Below are 25,277 nucleotides of genomic sequence, written 5' to 3' on the forward strand. Positions count from 1 at the left end.
TTTCACTCGGCAGATAAATACTTTTTTGGGCGCTTCATGAGAAAATGTCGAGCAAGATTAAATGTAATACCTTCTTTATATGTGACAAGCTTCTCTGTTTATCTTTCCTTTGTCCCCTTCGACCATGCTCTGTTTTTTAACTCAGACGCTGTAAAAGTGTAAAACGTTGCGTGCACGTTATTGCATAGTTCGGCCATCTGTTGGTAAAATTATGAAGTATTACGAAGCTTTATTGTAAGAGCGAGGCGAACGAGAGTAGCAACGGCTGAGCGGCGGCGAACTGGGCAACTTCGCCAGGCTTCCGTACTTCATGAATGAACTACTTCATTTGAACGCTTCACGGCAAAGAGTGAAATGAATGAAGTAGTTCACGGGAATAAACGATTTCGACCCATCTCTAGTCTCGATACCTGCTAGCAAGTGCAGCGCACCGGCCTTCGTGGAAGAGGGGAAGTGGAGGGGGCGCAGGCGCACACAGCCAGGTAGGAGAAGGGAGGCAGAGTCTGAGAACAGCCGAGTCTCAAGCAGGCAGACATACCAATACTCAGGGTGCGGCGGCGCGGGCTACAAAACTGATGTCTTCGTACATTTTGTGCTCTTAGTAGGAAGTTGTTTATATTTTTGTTATGAATTCCTATTGCAACTTTTTTAAGCACGAATACAGGGGAAACTAAGTCTCAGAGTCTCCCCTCACGCTGCGCCACTGATATTCAGTTGGATCTTGATTAGACTTCAGTGTCGTGTTCGGTATCTGTTAGAAGATGATGATGATGATGATGGTGGTGATATGATGATGTGAGGAGAGAGAGGGTTAAACCTGGTGCTGGCACACAGCCCACTCCTCTCAAATAGCACCAAGGAGGCCACCGAGTTTAATGCCCCCTTCCGATGTATGGACGAGCATCAACAGTGTCACATGCCCTCTCTTCATCAGACACTGCAGAGGGGTTTGTGATTTAAACCAGGACATGGCGCAAAGACTGATGATCAGCGACTTTGCGCCACCATCCCTCCTCCACTTGCCTGCAAAATACTGGTAATGGAAATTACACGTACCACGAGAGATTGAACCGTGTTACGTCTGAATCGAGCATCACCGCATGTGCGAGCTTTAGCGACCTTGACTACAGAGGTCGTTGGATATGAAATGTAGACCGCAGAGGCTCACTCATAAGTAAACCAGTTGACAGACTTTCATTCATTGGCAGAATACTAGGGAAACACAGTAAGTCTAAAAAAGGAAATTACTTACAAAACACTCGTGGAATCCATTCTAGAATATTGTTCGAGTGTGTGGAACTCGTGCCAAATAGGGCTAACAAGAGATACTGAACATACACATAGAAGGGCAGAATGAATGGTCAAGGGTTTGTTTGACCTGTGCGAGACTTTCATGAAAATTCCAAAGAAACTAAACTGGAATACATTGGAAGATAGTGCAATCTAGTAATGTGTTATTGCAACCTCCTTATCGTCCCTGTAGCGATTGTGAGGACACTATTAGACTAATTACAGTACGCACAGAAAAGTGGAAGAAACCCTAACACCCCTCTGCGTGTTCGGGGGTAAGAATAGGCCCGCGGTATTCCTGCCTGTCGTAAGAGGCAACTAAAAGGAGTCTCAACTGTTTCGGCCTTTAATCTGATGGTCCCCTAAGGGGTTTGACCACTCCATTTCAAAATTTTACGTTAGTGCGCACCATTTGGGGAAGGACGCCTTACGTGGTGCATTATATATCCATCTTGCCATAAGATCTGGCACACCCGATATTGTCATGGAGTTGGAGTTACAACGAGCTTCCGGCCACATCAGCTGCAGTGTGTTCCGGGTAGCATACATTCCCTCCATTGTGCACTTCCATCTTTGCCCTCATGATGTACATGGATATTCGACACCCGACATCCAGCACGGTAGCCAGTCCGCTGTGGTGGGGTCGTCATGTACCTTCTTGGTGGTAGCCCCCTGACTACGCAGGGATCGCACTGCTGATGCCTGAGCTGCTACCTCCCCACGTATGCCGAGGAGTAGATGCCTATCCCTCTGGGGCATCAGGACTCCTGGCAAGGGCCATCCTGCCAGGTGGTCTTTGCTGTGGCTGGGTGGCGCCCGTGGGGAGAGCCCCGGTCAGAGTGGTTGGCATCAGGGCAGATGACCCGCAATGAAGCGTGGTACATCATCTCTCGCTGGTGGGCCTCCACCAGCAGTCTCTAAGCGATCGAGGTCTAACCTGAATGGGAAGAAATTTGATCCGAGATAATTTCTCTCCCTGGCCACTCCATGGGAGGAACATATGGCTAAAGAAGGCAGTGCAGATTATTCACCCCGGTACCTAGTCTGTACGCGAGTCGATGGTGAATCATTTATGTCAACCAAGCCCCCGTTTTATGTGGAGCATATAGAGGACAAGTTCGGGGAGGTGGAGGGCTTGTCCAAAATGCGCTCTGGGTCAGCGCTAATCAAGACGGCATCCTCTGCCCAGTCATGGAGGTTGCTTGGTTGTGATAAGTTAGGGGATGTTTCAGTTAGCATCACGCCCCATAAGAGTTTAAACATGGTCCAGGGTATTATATTCTACAGGGATCTTCTTCTGCAGTCCGCCAATGAACTACACACCAACCTAGAACGAGGAGGTGTTCACTTCGTCCGGCACGTCCATCGGGGTCCGAGGGAAAATCAGGTAGCCAGCGGTGCCTTCATCTTGGCCTTCGAGGGTGACGTATTACCCGAAAAGGTCAAGGTGATGGTTTACCGCTGTGATGTGAAACCATATATCCCTCCTCCGATGTGGTGTTTTCAATGCTGGAAGTTTGGGCATATGTCTTTCCGATGTACTTCCGGCATCATGTGTCGAGATTGTGGCCGTCCTTCGCATCCCAATTCTCCATGTGCTCCGCCTCCCATCTGTGTTAACTGCGGAGAACACCATTCCCCCTGCTCGCTGGACCGTAGGATATTCCAGAAAGAATGGAAGATAATGGAATATAAGACCCTGGACCACCTGACCTACTCCAAGGCTAGGTGGAAATATGAGAGGCTCCATCCCGTGCCAATGACGTCGACCTATGCCGCTGCTGCAACGACGGTTCTCCCATCTCCCATGTTGTCCCATATGGTTAGCTCTATGATCGGTCAGAATCCACCATCCCCCTTGATTGTGGGGGGAGGGGGGCACTTCACTCCCTGTTGCTCCGGCTCCATCTACTTCATGAGCAACACCCCCCCCAACCATCGGGGACATCAGTACCCCCTCCACAGCCGGAGAAGAGTAAGACTTCTTCAGGTACTCTCGCCAGGAAGGGGCCCCTTGGGGATCTCCCTTCGCAAGTTACGACCAGCGGAAAAGCGGACACCCGCAAGTGGCTGAAACAACCACCAGTCGCTGGTCGTAGGGCCTCACGGTCGACATCTGTCCCTGAGACTGACCCAATGAAGCCCCCCCCCCCCCAGCCCGAACCACCGAAGGCACAGCGAGAGAAGCAGAAAAAGAAGAAAGTCCCCAAGCACCGTGACATTGCTGTGGCACCCGTCCCACCGCTTCCTACAAGCTTCGCGTCTGAGGACGAGGTGGAGATTCTGGCGTCCGCTGAGGACCTCGATCTCGCCAGTCCCTCAGACACCATGGATAGCACTAGCACAGGTGCTCAATCGGAGGCAGCAGTTGACCCAGTTGCGTAATCTGCCTTCCCAGTCCCTTCACGCCTTTCTCAGCCATGGACAAATCATCGTCCAGTGGAACTGCAGCGGTTTCTTCCACCATCTAGCTGAGCTCCGACAACTTATCAGCCTTCACCCTTTCTTCTGCACTGCTCTTCAGGAAACTTGGTTTCCAGCAATGCGAACCCCCACCCTCCATAGCTATCAGGGTTATTATAAGAACTGGGCAGCTTATGAAAGAGTGTCTGGTGATGTCTGCATCTATGTCCATAACTCTTCTCACAGCGAGTCTGTCCCTCTACAAACACCTTTAGAGGCTGTCGCTGTTCAGGTGTGGACGCCACAGGCTGTTACCATCTGCAGTCTTTACCTTCCACCGGATGGTGACGTCACACAGCATGTCCTGGCTGCGCTGATAGCCCAATTTCCACCACCTTTCTTGCTACTGGGCGACTTCAACGCCCATAACCCTCTGTGGGGTGGGTCAGTGGCAACAGTTCGAGGCGCCACCGTTGAGCATGTATTGGCACAGCTCGATCTTTCGCTTTTAAATGATGGTTCCTTCACACACTTCAGCATGGCGCATGGCACGTACTCTGCCATTGACCTTTCCATCTGCAGCCCTCACTTCTCACCGTCTGTCCAATGGAGAGTGCATGACGACCTGCGTGGTAGTGACTACTTTCCGATCTTTCTGTCACTGCCACGGCGATACTCTTCTGGGCGCCCTAGCAGATGGGCTCTTAATAAGGCTGACTGGGACTTGTTCTCCTCCTTGGCCGCTATTGAGCCTCTTCCTAATGACGCCATTGATGTGGTGGTTCACTCGGTCACCACCAGCATCGTTACTGCCACAGAATCTGCCATTCCCTGTTCTTCTGAGTCCCCTCGGCGGAGGACTGTGCCTTGGTGGTCGCCTGAGATCGCTGAGGCGATTAAAGATCGCCGGCGGGCGCTCCAGCGTCACAAGCGGCATCCATCTTTAGAACACCTCATCGCCTTCAAACGGCTGCGTGCACGGGCCCGCTGCCTTATCCGCCAGTGCAAGCAGGAGTGCTGGGAGCGGTATGTGTCCACCATTGGCCTTCATGTCACTCCGTCGCAGGTCTGGGCCAAGATCCGACGCCTCTATGGCTATCGGACCCCTGTCAGCGTCCCTGCGCTCTCACTGAATGGAACAGTTTGTACTGACTCCAATGTAATTGCCAACCGCTTGGCAGAGCATTTTGCTCTGAGTTCCACTTCTGCGAATTACCCACTGGCCTTCCGCTCCATTAAAGAGCGGATGGAACGTCGGAGCCTTTCATTTTGCACCCACCATCCTGAATCCTACAATGTTCCATTCAGTGAGTGGGAATTTCACAGTGCCCTGATACCACTCCTGGGCCAGATCGCATCCACTGTCAGATGCTGAAACACCTTTCAGTGGCCTGCCAGCGACGCCTCATCGACCTTTACAACCATCTCTGGGTTGAGGGTGAGTTTCCGTCGCAGTGGCGGGAAAGCATTATCATCCCCGTTTTGAAACCTGCCAAGAACCCTTTGGACGTGGACAGCTACCGCCCCATTAACCTCACCAAAGTTCTTTGCAAGTTGCTCGAATGGATGGTGAGCCGGCGATTTATTTGGGTACTCGAGTCTCGGGGGCCTCCTGGCTCTGTCTCAAGGTGGGTTCTGTAAAGGCCGCTCTGCCGCCAACAATCTGGTGAGCCTGGAGTCTGCCATCCGTACGACCTTTGCCCGCCGTCAGCCTCTCATCACTGTCTTTTTTGACATTCAGAAGGTGTACGATACGACGTGGCGCCATCACATCCTCTCTACACTTCATGATTGGGGTCTTCGATGTCCGCTGCCGATTTTCATACGCAATTTTCTGTCGCATCGTACCTTCCGTGTGCAAGTCACGGCCTCCCATAGTTCCTCCCACATTCAGGAGAACGGGGTACCACAGGGATCAATCTTAAGTGTCTGCCTGTTTTTAATTGCAATTAACGGGCTCGCTGCGGCGGTGGGAACGTCTGGCTCCGCTTCGTTGTATGCTGACGACTTCTGCCTCTACTATAGCTCCATTGGCATTGCCGCTGATGAACGTCAGCTGCAGGGCGCTATCCGCAAGGTGCAGTCTTGGGCTGTAGCGCATGGCTTCCAGTTTTCGGCTGCCAAGACCTGCGTTATGCGTTTCTGCCAATGACGCACTGTTCACTCGGAGCCGCGGCTTTACCTCGATGGCGAACTTTTTGCTGTGGTGGAGTCACATAGGTTTTTGGATGTGGTTTTTGTTGCCCGGTTGACTTGGCTGCCTCATATTTGGCAGCTTAAACAGATGTGTTGGCAGCATCTAAATGCTCTGCGATGCTTGAGCCACACCTGCTGGGGCGCTGACCGATCTACCTCTACCTCTTACGGCGCTACCAGGTGTTAACCCAGTCTCGTCTGGATTATGGGAGCCTGGCTTATGGTTCAGCATCCTCTTCAGCGTTGCGGGTGCTGGACCCAATCCTTCAGAGTGGGATGCGCCTTGCTACTGGTGCTTTCCGGACCAGCCCTGTGAACACCTTACTTGTGGAGGTAGGTGTCCCTCCACTGCAGTTACAGCGCCAGCATTTACTGGCCGCTTATGCTGCCCACGTTTTTAGCTTGCCCAGGCATCCTAACTATCGTCTACTATTCCCACAGTTGCTCGTCCATCTCCCAGGATGTCGGCCCCGGTCGGGTTGTACGATTCCAGTCCGCGTCAGAGAGCTTCTCTCCAGGCTTGGGGTCTTCCGTCTTCCACCTCCTTTCTGGGCCCCTCTGTGTACACCCCCGTAGTGTGTGCCCCACCCTTGCTTCGGCTCGACTTGGCACAGGGCCCAAAGGACTCAGTCCCTCCAGAGACCTTCCACCGCTGCTTTTATTCCATCCTAGTCATGTGACAGGGCTCTGGCGTTTTTTACGCTGACGGTTCGATGGTTGCTGGTCGTGTCGGTTATGCTCTAACTCTAGGGGACCATTACGAACAACGATCCTTGCCGGCTGGCTGCAGCGTTTTCACTGCAGAGCTAGTCGCCATCTTTCGTGCCCTAGAGTATATCTGCTCCTGTCCAGGTGAGTCCTTCGTTATCTCTAGCGACTCCCTGAGCTGTTTACGAGCTATCGACCAGTGTTTCCCTCGCTCTCGTCTGGTGGTGGCTGTCCAGGAGTCCCTCCATGCTCTTGCCCGTTGCGGACGCTCTGTGTTATTTGTGTGGACCCCTGGCCATGTTGTGATACCTGGCAATGAACATGTAGACCGCCTGGCGAAAGAGGCCACCAGTGAACCGACTTTGGACATTGGCCTCCCGGAGACTGATTCGCGAGCTGTCTTACGCCGCAAATTTTTCGCGCTTTGGGACTCTGAATGGCGCGATCTGACCACACCTAACAAACTCAGTGCTATCAAGGAGAGGACGACTGTGTGGCGCTCCTCCTTGCGAGTCTCCCGCCAGGAGTCAGTTGTCCTCTGCCGACTGCTCATTGGGCACACTCGGATGACGCACGGCCACTTATTGCGCCGTGAGGACCCACCTCTGTGTCGCTGCGGGTCGGCTTTGACAGTGGTCCACATTTTGTTGGCCTGTCCACTTTTAACTGTGCTCAGGCAGACGTTTGCGCTGCCTGATACGCTCCCTGCCCTTTTAACTGATGGCTCTTCTATGGCAGGTTTAGTTTTGCGTTTTATTCGGGCAGGGGTTTTTTATAACTTAATCTGAGTGTTTTTTTTTTTTTTTTTTTTTTTTTTTTTTTTTTTTTTTTTTTTTTTTTTTTTTTTTTTTGTCTGGCCTTTGGCCTACGATTTTAGACTGAGTTTCTAATGTGTTCTCGGTGGTTGGCTTTTCCTTTTTTTGTCTCTATGGTCGGCCAACCACAATCACACTCTGTGTGATTTTAATTCGTTTTGTCTGGTCTTTGTCCAAGTTTCTCTTGCCCTGTGTCATCTGTCATCTTTTGCAATAGTCGTTTTTACTCTGTGTTGGTGTTTTCAAGTCTTGGAACAAGGGACCGATGACCGCTGCAGTCTGGTCCCTTTAATCCCACAAACCAACCAACCAAACCCTAACAAGTGGTACGGTGGGATATACTGTCTGCAATGCACTTCACCATCATTTACACCCTCCCGCCGGAGGTTCGAGTCCTCCCTCGGGCATGGGTGTGTGTGTAGCATAGATTAGGTTAAGTTAGTTTATGTAGTGTGTAAGTCTAGGGACCGAAGACCTAAGCAGTTTGGTCCCTTAGGAATTCACACACATTTGTACATTTACAGAGTTTGGATGCGGATCTAAATTTCCTTGTGATTCTGCACATTCTATTAAACGTCCCCATTTTCCATGATTCATCTGTTCTCCTTTGAAGAACCTGCCTTTACCTGCATCAGCATGACTCACGTGTTGTGTATTGCTTCTGTTTATGCTGGTCGTCAATATAGTTTTCTAGCTTTTCTTACACAAAATACCTTTCGAAATACTTCAGTCAAGTGAATCAACTGCCAGTCCACACGTTTAGAAAGCCACAATATTTTATGGTGTCGTGTTGTTGCAGGTGGTACACCTCTGCCTTCCCCTTACTCTGAAGCAGGAAGTTATGATAGGATCAGTTTACTGTTTAAAGAGGAATCTGGGCATTACATCTACTTCCCAAATAACAAAAAGAGCGCTTAAATTATATATACAGACGTGATTATAGTTGAACTTTCAGACCGCTGTAGAAATAACATCACTGATCCTAATGACATGAAATTGCAACGGATTATCTGAGAAGGGGGAAAACATATGGCAGAAGAAAAATAAATAGTTACAAAATGTGGCAATAGATGGCGCTGTAAGCATCATAATTTAATAGTGGTCGACTACAAATGACAAATGAATCATACAACAATGCCTCAGATGCATGTTTGACGCTAAACAAACTCTACTATTCAGTGTGCGTGGGTGAACAGGTGTGATACTTTTAGTTACGTAAAACCATCCACCAACGGCAAAGTCATATCACATCCGGTCGGGAAAAGAGGTTTTTAACTGTCCTGAAGCCAAAAACGCCATAAAAAGCATCATTTACATGGGGTTTTAACTGTCTTGGGGCCAAAAACCGCATAAAAAGCATCAATCATCGATTTTAATTGTTCTGAGGCCAAACACCACATTAAAAGCATCAACCACATCGGTTTTTAATTGTCCTGAGGCCAAAAACCGAATAAAATGCATCTATCAGAATCAAACAGGATTATTGGTTTCCATGTGACTGGCGCAAAACATGATGAATATGCTGTCCACCGTTTTCTGCAACAAGTTGAAATCGAGAAACAGCAGTTCCACAACTGATAGAAGTGTTTTCGGGGTCACGTTCAGAATGTGTTGCGCAAAATCTTCCAGGGCAAATCATTGTCCACTTCCATGTGAGCAAGAAATTCTAAAGCAAAGGTCTCTCTTGCTCGCAGGTCAACAGGAAGCAACTCGTGCACATGGGTAATTTTGAATGAATAGCAAAGAAGGACATTTCATAGGATTTTACGCACCGTGCTCACGGGTGCGTCGAGTGTCCACGTTTGCACACCATCACTCGTCTCCTCCTGCATTGCTGTGGCCACTGCTTCCACTGACGTCAAATCAATTCCTTTCCTCCCTCTACCAGGTTGCACACCAGAAGAACACGTCTATTCGAATTTCCGATTCATTTTCTCGACCCACGGCAGTCACCGGTTCAACGCATTTTTTTCAAATCCTTCAGTGTCCGGAACTTCTGCAGAGCGACGCGTGCACAGTCACCATTCTTATAATACAGCTTTACAAGTAGAGCGCGATCCTGCCTTGAGACAGTCATGTCGAACGTCGCATACGCAAAAAGTGGAATAGCTGTGTACCTGGCTTGTTTATACCAACTTCAGAGGGTTGTGTGCATGACAGGTGTTTTCATTTACGATTTATGACACATACAGCACCATCTATTGATCAATTTTCACACTTTTTTTGCTTCTCCGATAATATTCCGTTGCAGTTTGACATCATTCTGACCAGTGGTGTTATTTCTACATGTGATATACATGACACATTGTGACGATCGCCTGCTTTATTTCCTCGTTCATTGTCCTGGGTGTCGATGTACTGCGTTACTGTACTGGCTAAAATAAGGGGGTGGAAGTTCAACACTGACTACTTTAAATGATATAGCCGACAGGTGCACATTTGCATTTTACAGTTCTTTACTTTCACCCTTCACAACCCCGCAATAAACACATTTAATATGGCCACTTAACTACTGTTTAACTTTCGATAAGCCTCATTAGTAGGTTGCAGGTAAACATCCACATACTGCTACAACAGTTTTCTGTTGAACATCTATGAGCATTAAAAACCTAACCACACATTTCACAGTCTTTCAAATAATTTGAACAGACACTGCCACTGCTTTAACATGCGGCCTATTGGTCTAACACTTATTTCACAGTTAAGCTGATGCATTGTTGTTGATCTATACAATATGGCTTCCGCGTCTGAACTCGGCCATGGACGACTGACTTGTCTCGGGAACAAAAATTGGGTCCTTATATATCCTCACAATAATCGGCACTGAAACTACACATTGTTCAATGTTTAAAATACAGAAATTACAATCAAAACTTAACTCATTAAATTAACTGAATACATCGGAAACTTCCTTCTTTTTAACAGTTCTTTCCTACTGCAAGGGTTAAGCCGAATTATTTGTTTAAATCATGAAATTAACAAATATAGTTACACAAACAGAAACTGGAAATTGCTTTGGAATTAGTTAAGAGCTGGCTTTGCTAACATGTTTTGAATACAGCCAAATGAATACTTTAAGATTACTAGTATTTCGTCTTCCAAATTTTTATAACAAGTTCAGAATTTATATTTGTTTATAAGTAAAAAGTAGAATTTAAGTTACGATTTAATCCTATAACAAAAGATATTAACTAGGAACAGTCAAAATAAAGTAGAAAATCAATTACATAACTAATCACAAAATTAGATCTCGTGTTAAATTCTTTAATACTGCGGGCAAACCTTTCTATTTTGTGAAAATGCAGATTATCCTCACGTATTTTAATGGTAATTAGTCAGACATGAAGAAATGAATTTTAAGGAGGCAGATGGCAAAATAAGTGAGGAAGTAAAAGTATTCCAGCTTCCTTCGTCACAACATCCGCAATGTATCAATACAAAAGTACTTCCAATTTTAAAAACAGCATATACCGTCCTATAGTGTATGCAAAAAAATTATGTCACAATCAATTATTACAATTTATATGTACATATATAAATATATGTACCAATAATAACTTGATTATATTTCGGTATGGTTTGACAACGAGCTATGCTCGAAACCAGTAGCAATAAATAAAAATGGTAAATAAAAAAACAGCTCTGTTGGAATACTCTACAATAAATTTTGTACAACCTGTAGCTACAGGACAGCTTACCACAATATATTCACTACAGGTTTTGCAGATCGAAATACGTGATACATGGACAACCAAGCAACACATGTTTCAGTTTTTAAAAATATTGCTCTCATTTTCCAGTGCTTTTAAAAGGAACATTTTTATGCCGGAGGTGATGCAAAGGAGGTGTGATTTGCACTAACACATGTAGTCTACCACCACCAGTTGTAGATGGGGCAAAACTAATTTGCCCTCTTGCTTGAGCTGTAGACAACTCTGTTGTGCGTTGTGATCCAGGCTGTGTCTTACATTTGGATTGTTGCACAGTCTGGAGCAACTGCATGCCTCATCACTGAAACCTGAGTGAAACCAACACAGGTCCTGCCACACCCCATTGCTGCTTCGATATATGTTGTTGTCAGCCACAGGTGTGGCAGTCACATGCTGCTGAAGATCACGACTCCCAGGCTTGTCACTCGTGACATCTCTCTCATGAGTGTATGTAACTGTTCGAGTCTTGACATTTTCTCATGGCTGTAGTTGGCATGTCATGCCAGAATGTGCTGGCAGCATTTGTTGTTGCACTCATATTCAAATATTGTTATTGCTTTGGGATGGCAAAAAGTCAGTCAGCCAGAAATAATTTATTTTCCCTCATATCATACTCATGCAATCATCGGCAGCTGAAAAAAAAGCCAGTAATTTAACTGACCAGAACATCCAGAATGTGCTGCTGGACATAACATTAAGTTGATCTATTCGTGGAGGTGCCTTGGCTGTATGAATTCAATGACTGTAGGTGTTCTGGTTGTAAGGTCAGTAGTTTAAGTTGAGAACCTGCTGATATATGTACTCCACAGAAGTCCTGTTGAGGAAGTGCTGGAAAGTTCAGTCTGACATCAATGACAGACAGTATCCTGCAGACCATATACAGTATGGGTGGAAAATTGAGTATCTTGTCGCATTGCCAGCCAGCTGGGCCCTGCATTGGATTATGAATGGAGTCATCTTGATCATTCCTGGCGTTTATGGACTGGTAAAATCACTCAATACATTTATGAAGTTTCAGCATTCTGATGGTGGATAGGACCAGCAACTGGGCTGTTAAATCTTTATTTTCCTATAATATCCATCACAGTTGCAATGACAGTCATTTCTTTGTGATGACTAGTTTAAGACCATCATATCCATTTTCAATCCGTGGCGTTAGACATAAGTGTAATAATGCAGTTCCCTGCAACATACATGTGAATAACCAAATATTAATTATTCCTCACTAGTAATTATTACATAGCTAAAAAATGATGAATTGCATATGAGCATACAATGTTAATTCTTTGCTGCATTTAACTGGAAAGAATTCACATTGTATGCTCATGTGAAGTTTACCTTTTTATATCTACATAATATTTATTGGTTAGGAATGATGAATGTTATGTTACCCACATGTACATTACTGGGGGCTATATGATTACAATTATGCCCAAGGCCATGATTTAAAATTGGTCAGTATCGCCCCAAAAATAGTCATTACAAAGAAATGTATATTATCACAACTGTGGTGGATATTGAAGGAAAATAAAGACTCAAAATATTGTTATGCAGATGTGAACTAGTTGACCAAATACTACCTTGTTGATATGAGGCTAGATTTGCTTCTCACCGAAATCACTAAGGAGATCAAAATGCATTACACATTGTTCATACATATGTTCACCTTGTTGCTGTTGGTGGTGAGTGCAGTAGTATGTCACTCTTGTGTTTTACACAAATTGTAAGCTGATCAAAGTGAAAGAGAATGTTATAGGAGTCACTTTTAAAATCACCATTCTGTCTACTCGCCTAAATATTATGATATACACATATTTGAAACCATCTTTTGAAGCCCATCGTGTTACACTAAAATTTAACATAGGGTTCCATTTTTAAAAAAACCAAAGATGGTCTCATATCTCTGTACTAAAAACTAGCAAAAACATGAAATATGATATATTCAAGTAACCCCTGTCCCAGCAATTCACTGTCCAAACGGCATCTTTGTATCTATTACAGTTGGGGAGATACAAGGGGTGTTATGACTTAGCTGCCTCACCCTGTATATGCATAATGTAAAATTAGTAACAACTATACTTTTATGAATATGTAAAATGTATTTTGACAAAGGCAGTTGCATGGTAAACATGCTGAATAGCTAATAAATGATCATATGAACATTGTAGGAATTTGGGTGTTAATGGTTTGTGGAATGAAGCTGGAAGCAGTGAGTAAAGTTAACATGATTTTTTTTTTTTTTTTACTGATACTAGAGTGTACAGAAAGATTACATGCATACAAAACAGTTCTTCACAGTGAAGTGAGGATGGCTAGAGTGCAAGGATATTCCTCCCTGTGGGAAGACTAAACTAATATCACTCCAAAGAGTTTTACTTGTGTAATATTTTGAGCTCTCAGTGGAGAGGTTACCACACTTAATACAGTGTACAGAATTAGTTTCTAATAGCTGTTTTTATTTACTAATATGTTCCTTGACTCTTTCCATATCCCTGGAGGTTTCTCATTGTGTATATAGTACATTAAGTGAGTGAATGAATACTGCATTAAGGATACAGGGTACTTTTCTGTCTCAATGTTATGTAAAAATCAACACCTATTTCTTTCACACTCCATTTATGATGAAAATGTTTTACAGATTTTCTGTTGATATCAGGTATGCAGCACACTTTCTGAACAAATGAGAGGTATTTTGAATATTTTTGAACCTTCTTAGGGTTATTAAAAAAATTACAAGGAAATTGTTGCAATTTTTTTCCAAAATGCTTCCTCAAATTGAGGTACCATATAATCAAATGTTATACATTTGAAGGAGACCAAATTTTTACCGGATGTGCATGATATGATGTCTGAGGTACTAAACCTATTTAATTCTACCTATTATGTATATTACAAGGATAAAAAAATCACATCTTACATTTTAATTTTTATAACTTTTTTCCTAATAAAAATGTTATTTTTTCTATAATTTAGTTGATGCTGCCAAAAATCTTAGGTCTGCTACATAAGTATGGACTATTGCAAATTACAGAAAAATAATTAGAGCAATGCTTTATAATCTTTAGGAAATATTGTACCTGAATTCTGAAAAATACAGCTTGCGGGAAATTGCAAATGAAGATATAGGGTCGAGGCCCCAGTTATGGCCACATTAAGGGCAATTCGAGATACACCACATTTTTAGTATAGGAAGAAAGTATACAAATTACTTAAAAAAATCGTATCTATTGCTTCAAAGTCTACACATTACAACCATGTAGAAACAAATATTCTAAGTTATTTAGCAAAAGCAGAAAAAAATATTGAAAAATAAATGGCGCATTTCCCCAGTTTTGGCCATGTTAACCCTACCTATGGCCAGTTGTTTCCCCACTTATGGCCACTTCATATTATAATAAAACTATGGCTAAAATAATTGTCAATCCATGTGCCAGAAAGTAATTTGTGCTTTATACAAGTATATAAGACAACAGACAACAAACATACATCAAATAGGTAAAAGGTACAGAAACTGAATGAACAGAAAAAAAAATTCGTTAGGCAAAGAATTGTCCCAGTAATTACTTAAATCAATTTCCACACAAGTTTATTTTTCACGAGTATCAATGGAACCAGGGAACTTTGTTTTTAATGAACGTCCTTCTTGCATCAAGACTGGATCTGGCAGTTTCCCTAAAATATCTTCACCCGTTATAGTCGAAACATCATTTTCAATGTATTCGAAACAAGTTTTCTGAACATTAGAACTTTTTAGGCACTGAATTTCATATTCAGAGTCAGAAAGCACTTTCAAAATTACAGATACATACTTAAAAATTACAGGTCTTGTTCTTCTATTTCCTGTTAAACTAAATTTTACCAAAATAAAGTCCCCTACTTTCAAATTCTCACTCGAAGATAGTTTCACATTTTCTGGTATTTCATCTTCATCTCCTTCTACATAGTCATCGAAACTGCTTCCATTGTCTGTCCATTCTCGTTCCTCGGAAGACCTTGTTGGCCTATCACTTAACTCTTGTCTGTTTCTTGTTTTCCCCCTTTTTACGTGAGATAATGCCAGGTGCTGCTCTTTGGACTTTAATTCCTTCATAGCTTCTCTCTTCCTTTTTTCCTGTTCCTTCTCCTGCTTCTCTTTTTCCTTCAGTTCATGATATTCCACCCACTTGTCACTAGTCACAACAGTGGGTGTATGTTCTTTCTTTCTCTTTGTGCCTCGTTGTTTAGGTTCTGGCCAAGTGATAACACTTTCAAAAACTGTTGCTAATGATTTTGGTGGTGTCACTTGGATACACACTGAAGATGGACTATGGTTGGATATTGGAGTACCTGAATTAAGTGAAATACTGTTGGGGGTTGTTGATATATCTGCAGGAATAAGACTGTTGGTGGGTGTTGAAGGAACATCTGAATTGCGTGTTGAAAATATGTCAATATTATCAACATTTTGATTAAGTCTGTCTGCGTTTTGTGAAACATTCTCTGTTTGATTATCTTCAGAGGGAGGCGCTATGCTATCTGTCAGAATGTCATCAGTGTTACCACTAGCACCATGCATTTCAACCTCATCAGCTATTTTTCTCCAGAACTTGAAAAGTAATAATGCTTCTTGATTTCCTTCCCACTCATGATTGCTTCTCTTGGTTGCTCTGAACTCATCTAGAAGGACAGGATCAATTTGCTTTTCTATGTATGAGAAATGTCTCGGAAGTTCCTCATTTGTCTGAACTGTGGTTGAGGCTGGTATACTACGAACAACTATCTTGCTGTAATTTACATTGTTCACATTAAATGGAAACAGACCAGTGGCCCTGAAACCAGCACGAATATTTGCCACCATTTTAGGTTCTGTAATAATTTGTGACAGAACAGAAGGTACATCAGATTTTGAAATTTCAGTGCCATTATTTTCAAAATGCCATTTCTGACCAATCTTCTTCCACATTTTTTTTCATAGGTCCAAAGACAGCTACATCTAATGGTTGCAAGATGTGTGTAGAATTGGGATGGAGAGCAACTAGAATGATCTGATTTTCCCTACAATATCTGCTCAAATGAAGTGTCAAATGAGAGCAGTGCCCATCTAAAAATATTACTACAAGCCGGGAAATTTCAGCTTCTTTCAAGAACGGATCAAATACACTTGTTATATACTCAAAAAAACTTTCACCTGTCATCCACCTATTTTCTGTTTTTCCAATGCCCCAGTTTGGAGGAGCTGCTTTCACCAATGATGCTGGAATCCTTGCATATTTGAACAGTGTTAAGGGAGGAGCAACTTTTCCAGCAGCATTCACTGCAAACAATGTAGTAACGTTATCTTTGTCAGAGTTACACGACTCTTCATAAACATGATGGCCACGAGGACCTATGATTAATTCCCCTTTAGGAGCCAGAAAAAAAGAAGTTTCATCCATATTAAAAATTCTATTTGGGTCATTTAACACATCCATATCATTTAAAGTGATGGATACTTCTGAAACCAGTTTCTTATTTTCTCTTCTGTAACAGAACCTCTAGACCTATTGACATATTCTGCATGTTTTTGTGACAGAACCTTGTGCCTCTTAAGAAATCCATAATACCACTTTTTTCCAGGTCGATTGTTAGTAAATGTAGCCTTACAACTTTCCATACCTGCATTCTCAATAAGTTTGTGCACAGATGCACAGAGATTTTCTTTAGTAACTGGAAATCCCACGTTAGAACAGTCCAAAACCCAGTCCACCAATTTTTATTCAATTTGTTCTCCTAAGACAGAAAGTGGACCACAGTGTCCTGTAGATTCTTTTGGAGATACACCAGAAATTTTGTTTCTTAATGTTGTCCTTGAAACTTTGTACAACTTGTTTGCAGTAGCAACCTTCATTCCCTCATCAATAGCCTTTATAGCATCTTTAACATTGCTGGGAGAATACTGAAACTTCTTATTCTTTGGTTGACTCATTTTTCCTATAAATAATGCACAAAGATTTAGTTAAAGAATGTTGCATATTTGAATAGTGCCTATTGCATATTTTGTATCTTACAAGCATAGGTAAATTACTATGATATGCCAAGACAATACTAACAATGAGGTATACATTGATTTAAAAATACCAAAAATATTTTAATAAGCCTATTTAAATAAAATTAGCCTAGTGTAATGTAGGACAGAGCACTAATATTGATGTTTTTGTATCAGTTTTTAGAAGTGGTCAAAACAGGATACATATATGTCTCCACTTATGGCCACATAAATGGCCATAACACAGAACCAGGGATACATATGGATCTGTTAATGGCCACATACTTTTGATAACATGTTTTTAGGCTGGAGCGATATAAAACTTTAAAGAAATGAAAATATAATGTCTTATCTTACCTCTGAACAGATTAAGTTTCTTCTGATGTTTTATTTAAACATGTAAAATACAAAAAAACAGATCATGTGTTGCTTAAAGAAAACTTCTGCAAAACCCAGCTTCTGCAACACTGATCATTTCACAAAATGGTGTCTCCAAACAAAAACAGGCAAAAGAATGATTATGTAGACAAATGAAGAGAGCCTTTCACAAAGTTTATAATAATCTATAGTAGAACTGGCTGGTATTCCAGAGAAGCTTAAAAATTAACCTTTGACATCAAGGTGGCCATAAGTGGGGTAGTGGCCAAAACTAGAGCCTTCACCCTAAGTCCAATTAAAGTGTGCCTTAGAACACTCCTGAAGCATAGTTTTCACCCTGCAACATTTCTTCATGTTAAAGCTTCCTCTTGGCATTCCTTTCTGCACTACTTGCTTCTTTGGTAACTTGAAGAGCGAATCTTTCAGCTTCGTGCACCCGTTGTCTGTCACACACAAGCAATTGATCTTCCATATTACAGCCACATTTTATGCCTAAATTTCTCAGGACTTCCAACCTTCCTATCACTCCATCATTGAAACATATCACCGCATCTAGTACACCATCTTTTAATGTATTTAGTTCTACAAAAACATTATTGGGTAATCTTTCCTATATGCAATGGTTGAAACTTTCTTTTGTATTCTGAGTGCCCCCATGAAGACATTTACAAAGCAAAATTGGGTCACTCAGGTCTCTAAAAATTGGTTTTATTTATTTTAACAGGCTCAGGAAGAGAATGGTAATGACTGTGTATTTGACTACTTTCTTTTGCTTTTTGGTAACCACACCAAGAATACACTCCTTTAGGGGAAAGTCTGTGAACAGGTTGGTCATCTGTGGACAACTTATGAAAGTAGGTGACCCATACAGCTTTTCTCATTGCTGTAACATCATTCAGAGGTGCAGTTCGTCTAACAGCCAGGCCATAATAACTCTGAAGAAGGTCTATTTCAGTATCTGTCAATCTGCCTCATCCAGACAGTTTTTTTCATCAGATAGCAACTTTCCTTTCATTTTTCTTCATAGCTCCTCAATCTAGCACCCATCCTCTTTTGCACATGTTCACAACACTACAGTTTTGTTACCAAGACATCACCATAAACATTGAACTCATTAATTTTATTGAAAGCTTTAGAGTCCCCATCACCTAGGTACTTCATATATCTAACATTATAAACATCCTTCTTGGAGGAACACAATGCTAGTAAGACTACAGTGCGCATCTGGGATAAGCCATTTCTGACCAAAAATAAGAAAAAAAAGAAATTTCTAATTTCCAAAAACTAACACTGGCACGACCCTTTATTTTTAGTCATTGTTATCCAGAATGAGTTTTTTTTCATTGAAAATCATATTTACCATTACTTTATAGCATTGTGAACATTGTTTATCCTATACCTCAATGTATAAGAACTTTAACTTTTCTCCCTTTTAGAGCTCAATCACACTCCATACCTCCACTGTAACCATCATAATTCTTAGAACACAGCCGTTCAATATGTCCTTCAGTGTTACCATGGCAGGTGTGACAGTACTTAGATGAGCACTCAACATCAACAACTTTTCCGTTCTCCAGAGAAGTAGCACTTACAACACCATTCAAGAAACAATGTCCTTGATGTTGCCATGTCCCATCAAGTGCAACAGCAATGTCCCTAGTACCACTAATATTGACAGTTTCTTCTACTGCATGTTTCATTGATACTTTTGACACAACCATCAAGGCACCTAAAAGTATTTTTATGTACTTCCTAAACCTACTGGGAGGAGGAAGAAGATTCATCAAACCACAAAACGTTTGAGCAGCTTTTTTTTCCTTTTCCTATTGCATGCATTGCATACACTAACTTCAGATTCACATCATATGAATTATACACAATGTTTGAAGTCATTTTCAAGGTAGATTTATTGCAGGACCTACATAGAACAACTAATTTTGACGCTAAACCCTTCCTGCTACTTTGTTGTTCAGTTATTTCCAGATAGCCTACACCATCACATTGTTTAAATTTCGCCATTTTCTTTATCAGAGAAGATAAGATGCCCACAACAACAACAACAACAACAACAACAACAACAAATCCAGCACAAACAGTGTCATTGTTAACACAAAAATTTGAATCACCAGGAGGTGTGCCATGTGGAACTTTCTTCCCTTTAGAACTGATACATAGGTTACTTTCAACAGAGTGGCTTGCTTTGTTTGTGAACTGGTTACCTACCACAGAATTTCCTTTTATTGAATTTCTTGAGATGTGGTATTGTTTGTATGTATTGCACACTAAAGGATATGTACCTCCACAAACATATGTAGCACTTGGGCTAAAAACATTCAGTAACTTGTGAACAAACTGTTTCAGTGAAACAAAAGTAAATGCTAACAAAGATAATCATTTACTGGCACTATAAACCTGCACTGTTACCAACATATATGATGTATCATACATATAATCTCTGGAAACAGGTATTTCACAGTTCTTTTCGAAATAATACTGCTTTCTGCAACAGAAATAAAGAGAGCATGGTGGTATACATGACCGTAACTATAAAATTTGGTATATATAGGTCATTTTTCATTTGAAACCCTATAATGTATATATCAATGTAATCAGGAAAGACTATAGAATTTAATAAGGCCATAAAAAATTTTCGATTTTTCCACCATTTATAAGTACCCTGTATCCTTAAATTAACTTGAACATTAAGCACCAACTGGTCCTCTCTAGTGCTGTGTGCTAATAGTAGCCATAGCTGCATCACGGATAATGACCAACATCACTGTTCTTGTAGACTGCAGTACAAAATTCCACATAAAACCAGTGTTAACCATCTTCACAATGACTTCCTGTGAAGTGCATGGCAGAGAAGTTTATCTCTGTACCTCTCAGGGACAGTTAAGCTAGAGTAATGTTTACATACCAACACCATTGGAAAAGTTAAAGTGTTTCTTTAACAGTTAAACAATATAAAATTATTAGAAAATAGTTTAACAGGGAAATTCAAACATTATTTTGCAATAACACTGATACTGAAAGAAGCTGATCAAACAAATAAGTATTTGCTATCATAATTACGTAACTGCAGGAAGATTATACCAAATTTATTTGTTTTGTGCAATTCTAAGAATTATACATTTTATTTATATTATGAGAAGTGAAACAAGATGCCAAGCAGTCTTCTCTAAGCATCTCTTTTCCGTATTTATACTATGTATCAGATTTCTAGCATTGTTAGTAACAGTGCACATTTGCTTCAATTTAAGGTCGTGTAAGCATTACACTGAACTCAGCATGGCTTGAGCCTCGAACAAATTCTCAAGAAGATAGACAGGCAGCTGAAAGAGCTAGACAGTTTTATGTAAGTATTTCAAATCAAATGTTACTTATTTTATAATTCAGCTGCATGTAGTGCGAAGATTATTTTGTACTTATTTGACACCTATAGGGGAAAAAAAATTCTCCTACATCAATAGCAATGTACCAAAAAGTCTTAAGGTGAGAACTTGTAGAATGCCTGTAGACATATTTGAAACTATATATTTGTCTTAGGTTTTCAGTCAAAAGTCTGTGTGTGCCCTTCTGAGGAAAGAGAGGAAATGTTTAAGCATAGTTGTGATCTGTAATAAAAGGGCCAACAGCAATTTCAAACTGTAGGCCCAGCAGATACCAACAGGAAGGCAGAAAAAGAGTAAGGCCCAAACAAATGAAATTTCAGAAGAACCCTTATATGATAGCTCTGTGGAGATATAAACTGGAGGGGCAGAAATGAAAGGCACAGCAATAGTGTCCTAAACATAAACAAATACACAAAAAAGAAATTCCAATAGGAAGAAACATTACTTATGAATATTTTAGTTACAAGAAAAAAAGAGGGTGATACACATAAAAAAAGATGCTTGTAAAAGTTATTGAGAAAAAAGATAAAAAGAGTATGAGAAACATGAAGAAGACAAAGAAAAACAGTGCTAGGAAGGGAGTGAAACAGGATATGATATTAGCATCAGAAAGCTCACATAAAAACTGCACGTGCAAAAAAAATGTTCATGCATGAATTAAATTAAGATGGATAACAAAAACCAAACATGTTTCAGAGAACACAAGGAACTTTCACTTTTTGTAGCAAATCCAACTCACAACTGAAACTTATTGGCTTTCAGAATAAATTTATGTAGAAGCATATGTTGCTGAATCCTCAAAAATTGATATTATAACGCAGCTTTTGATATTGCTTTGAAAACTTACATACTGTTTGCAAAGTGACGAGTACATTTTTATTCATGTAAGATTCCAAGTATTTGCAGTTTCCATATCTGACTCATATTAAAGGAACTACTGTAAATTCTAGTGTGTGAGTAAGTACTTCAGTGCAGTGTTGGATAACTTAATTTTTGAATAATTTACATTGTCTAAATTCTTCAGTACTGTGTGTGTGTGTGTGTGTGTGTGTGTGTGTGTGTGTGTGTGTGTGTGTGTGTGTGTCTTTATTTAATTTTTGTCTGTAAAGTGTTCATTTGAAATTCACTGCTTGTGCACTGTCAGTTGGCATAGTTCCTGAAGTGCTGGTTGTGCAAGAATAAACAATGACTGAAAGAAGAAAGAGTAAGATTGTTATAGCCCACAGACAATGATGTTGAGGGAATATACAATAGTTGTAGGTAAACAACTAGAATTCACTCAGATACAGATTTATTCACACTTAGCTTCTACACAGATACAAGTCCGGAGGCTAACTGCCATTCGCGTCCAACATTCTGCCCAAAGCCCTCTCCTCAAAGATAGCACACTTACGCACAGAACAAATATCGATATTTATGGTGCTCTACGCCACATAGCCCCCCCCGCCCCCCCCCCCCCCCCCCGCACAGTATGGAGTACGTCCCTGTGAATGGGCGGGGGGGAGGGGGGGTTAGAAGTTAGGAAGGTAACGCACAGTTCTTCTGCGTCAGGCGGAAGCGGTCGACTGGTAGGAGACCGGGGGGTGAAACCCGGTACGTCGACGGTGAAGTCAGCAAGCGACGCTGGCGGCTGAAGACGACGTCCTGTCCTGGAGTGGAGGTGTAGCACTTCGTCAGCCGGCAGGCGGAGAATCACCTTGCCAGAAGCCTTAACAAAGGCATGCAAATTGCCACACGCAGCACTTCTGGTCAATTTAAAGTGGCGCACCACACGAGATTCTGCACTTCCTCCCTCAATATTGTCACACGCGAGTACCACACACACCGTATCGCCACCTACAACAACAGATAATTTATGTATGTCATCAGGGTGCACATGTGTTGTGAATTCTTGGATGGCACCTGTACGAGCAATGGTAGAGAGGCAGGGAGGTGTGGGAAAGCCATGGCAGGGGGAAGCATCTGCCAAGAGGAGGGTGGCAGGTGCACTGGACTGCGCAGGAGACAACCTTGGGCGATCAGCTGAAAGCCGAGGGAGCGTGACCGAAGGCAACAAGGAGCCAGCGTGGAGTGAACGGCGTGACAAAGAGCTGTCACACGAAGATGGTAGCACAATGGTAGGATCCGAGTGGTCGGCAGTTCAACTGCAAGAGCTGTGAGGAGTGAAGCCCCAGAAAGATTGGCCACTCGAATTAGATGAACGCGGAGAAGGAGCAGTGCTCAGCAGAGAAGCACGCTGTGGAGAATCAATACCCGAATGCACGGTGTGAGAAGATGGATGGCCGCTCGAAGCAGGAGTGGGAGAAATGGGGGCAGAATCGGGGAGGTTCACCTGAGGCTCAATGAAAGCTGGTTTCACTTGGTTGAGTGAGACCGTGGTTACAGAGTCTTTTATGAGGAGATCCATGTTATTCTCAGAGCGTTTGACGACCTTGTAAGGACCTGTGTAGGGCGACTGAAGCGGGGCTTTGACTGAGTCGTCTCTGAGAATCATGTACTCACAAGAGTCTAGCGTGCGCGGTACGTACACGCATGGAGGTGTATGTGCAGCCGGAGGTGGCGGCTGAATTTTGCTGCTGTGCAAGTGCACCCGCTCGAGAAGTGAAGGGAGTTCAGAGGGCCGTGGAAGTGGGGTGGGAGTGACTAATTCTCCAGGCAAAACCAGAGGTTGGCCATACACAAACTCGGCTACGGAACCCTTGAGACCTTCCTCGAAAGTCGCACGAAGGCCGAGAAGCACGAAGGGCAGTGCCTCTGTCCATAGTGAGTCATGGCAATGCAGGGCAGACTTTAAGGTGCAATGCCATCGCTCGACAAGCCCATTGCTTTGGGGGCGGTATGCAGAAGTATGAATTTTGATGATACCACACATTTTACATAAGTCAGAGAAAACTGAAAACTCGAATTGTCGCCCCTGGTCAGTAGTGAGGTAAACGGGTGTGCCAAATCTAGAGATCCATGAACCTAAGAATGCTCAACTTACTGTCTCAGAGGTAATGTTCGGAATAGGCACAGCCTCAGCCCACCGAGTCATCCTGTCAGTAGCTGCAAACAAGTAACGGAAACCCTCGGAGGGGGGCAAAGGGCCTACGAGGTCGACATGAACATGGTGAAACCGGCCTGGCGGTTGGGAAAAGCAGCCAAGGGGTGGAGAAGTGTGCCTGGAAACTTTGCTCTGTTGACACACCACGCATGCCCCTGCCCAAGACTGACAGTCACAGCGCATGTCTCTCCAGACAAACCGTTCAGCTACCAGACGGGTGGAGGCTTTGACACCGGGGTGTGCTAATGTGTGTAGTTTGTCAAAGACCTGGCGTTGAAGGGGCTTAGGACTGAATGGCAGCAACGTACCAGTCGATTCATCAGCATACCGGTTGGAGAGAGGAGCTGTGGTCTGAAATTAACTGCATGGTATCGGGGTCTGCCGATTGCAACCGAGGTAGGTCCGTTAAGTCAATTAAGGTTGTGACAGCACCAACACGCTAGAGAAAATCAGTGACCACATTGTTCGCTCCTCGGATGTTGCGAATGTCATTTGTAAATTGTAAGATGTAATCGATGTGACGAAAGCGTCGTGGGGGCGGATCAGCCGCAGGATTTTTTTATGGCAGGGACCAATGGCTTGTGATCAGTGAGCACATAGAAATCTCGTCCCTCAACATCAGTTCTGAAGTGTCTTATGGCCTCGTAAACTGCAAGTAATTCTCTGTCGAATGCTGAGTATTTCTTCTGCGCATTGTTTAGCTTTTTTGAGAGAAACTGCAGGGGGCGTAACATCGTTGTATGTCTGACTCAGTACTGCGCCGATAGCATTGTCACTAGCGTCAGTAGTGATAAACATTGTGGCGTCTGCCCGTAGGTGAGCAATAGTGACGGCGGAGGCCAACAGCTGTTTGAGTTCATTAAATGCCTTGTCCATGTCTGGTGTCCATGGTACCTGGCGGGTGCCAGAAGTTTGTGGGCCAGCGAGAGCATCTGTGAGAGGAGCCTGCACCGCAGAAGCGGCTGGCAAATGTTTCCGGTAATAATTAACTGTTCTGATGAACCTGCATAATTCCCTTTAGGTCTGAGGGCGTAGCATCTCGAGAACAGGCTTGATCTTGTCCTGTGGTGGTGTCAGACCGTCCGATGACACAACATAACTTAGGAATGTGACGGATGACTGGTGCAATTGAGTCTTTTTATTGTTAAGTTCAATACCAGCGGCTGCTAAAATATCTGTCACGAGTAGAACACGGTCCTCACTCTGTTCCAAAGTAGAAGCAAAAACCAGTATGTCGTCCATGTATACGAAACAAAAGTCTAGATGGGATAAAGTTTGATTGATGAAACGCTGCCACGTTTGGGCTGCGTTTTTCAACCCAAACGGCATAAATTT

The 25,277-nt window shown here is 42.8% G+C and overlaps 1 protein-coding gene across 1 annotated transcript in view; it reads left to right on the forward strand.

Moving 5' to 3' along the window:
- The window catches only part of LOC124711449 (myrosinase 1-like), a 538,885-nt gene that overhangs the window by 457,754 nt on the left and 55,854 nt on the right, over positions 1–25,277 (forward strand). The window contains exon 7 of the mRNA XM_047241532.1: positions 20,768–20,862. Coding sequence (XP_047097488.1) covers positions 20,768–20,862 — 95 coding nt within the window. The remainder of the gene's footprint in view (positions 1–20,767; positions 20,863–25,277) is intronic.

Source organism: Schistocerca piceifrons, chromosome 8 (assembly GCF_021461385.2).
Source record: "Schistocerca piceifrons isolate TAMUIC-IGC-003096 chromosome 8, iqSchPice1.1, whole genome shotgun sequence".
NCBI classification, from domain to species: Eukaryota; Metazoa; Arthropoda; class Insecta; order Orthoptera; family Acrididae; genus Schistocerca; species Schistocerca piceifrons.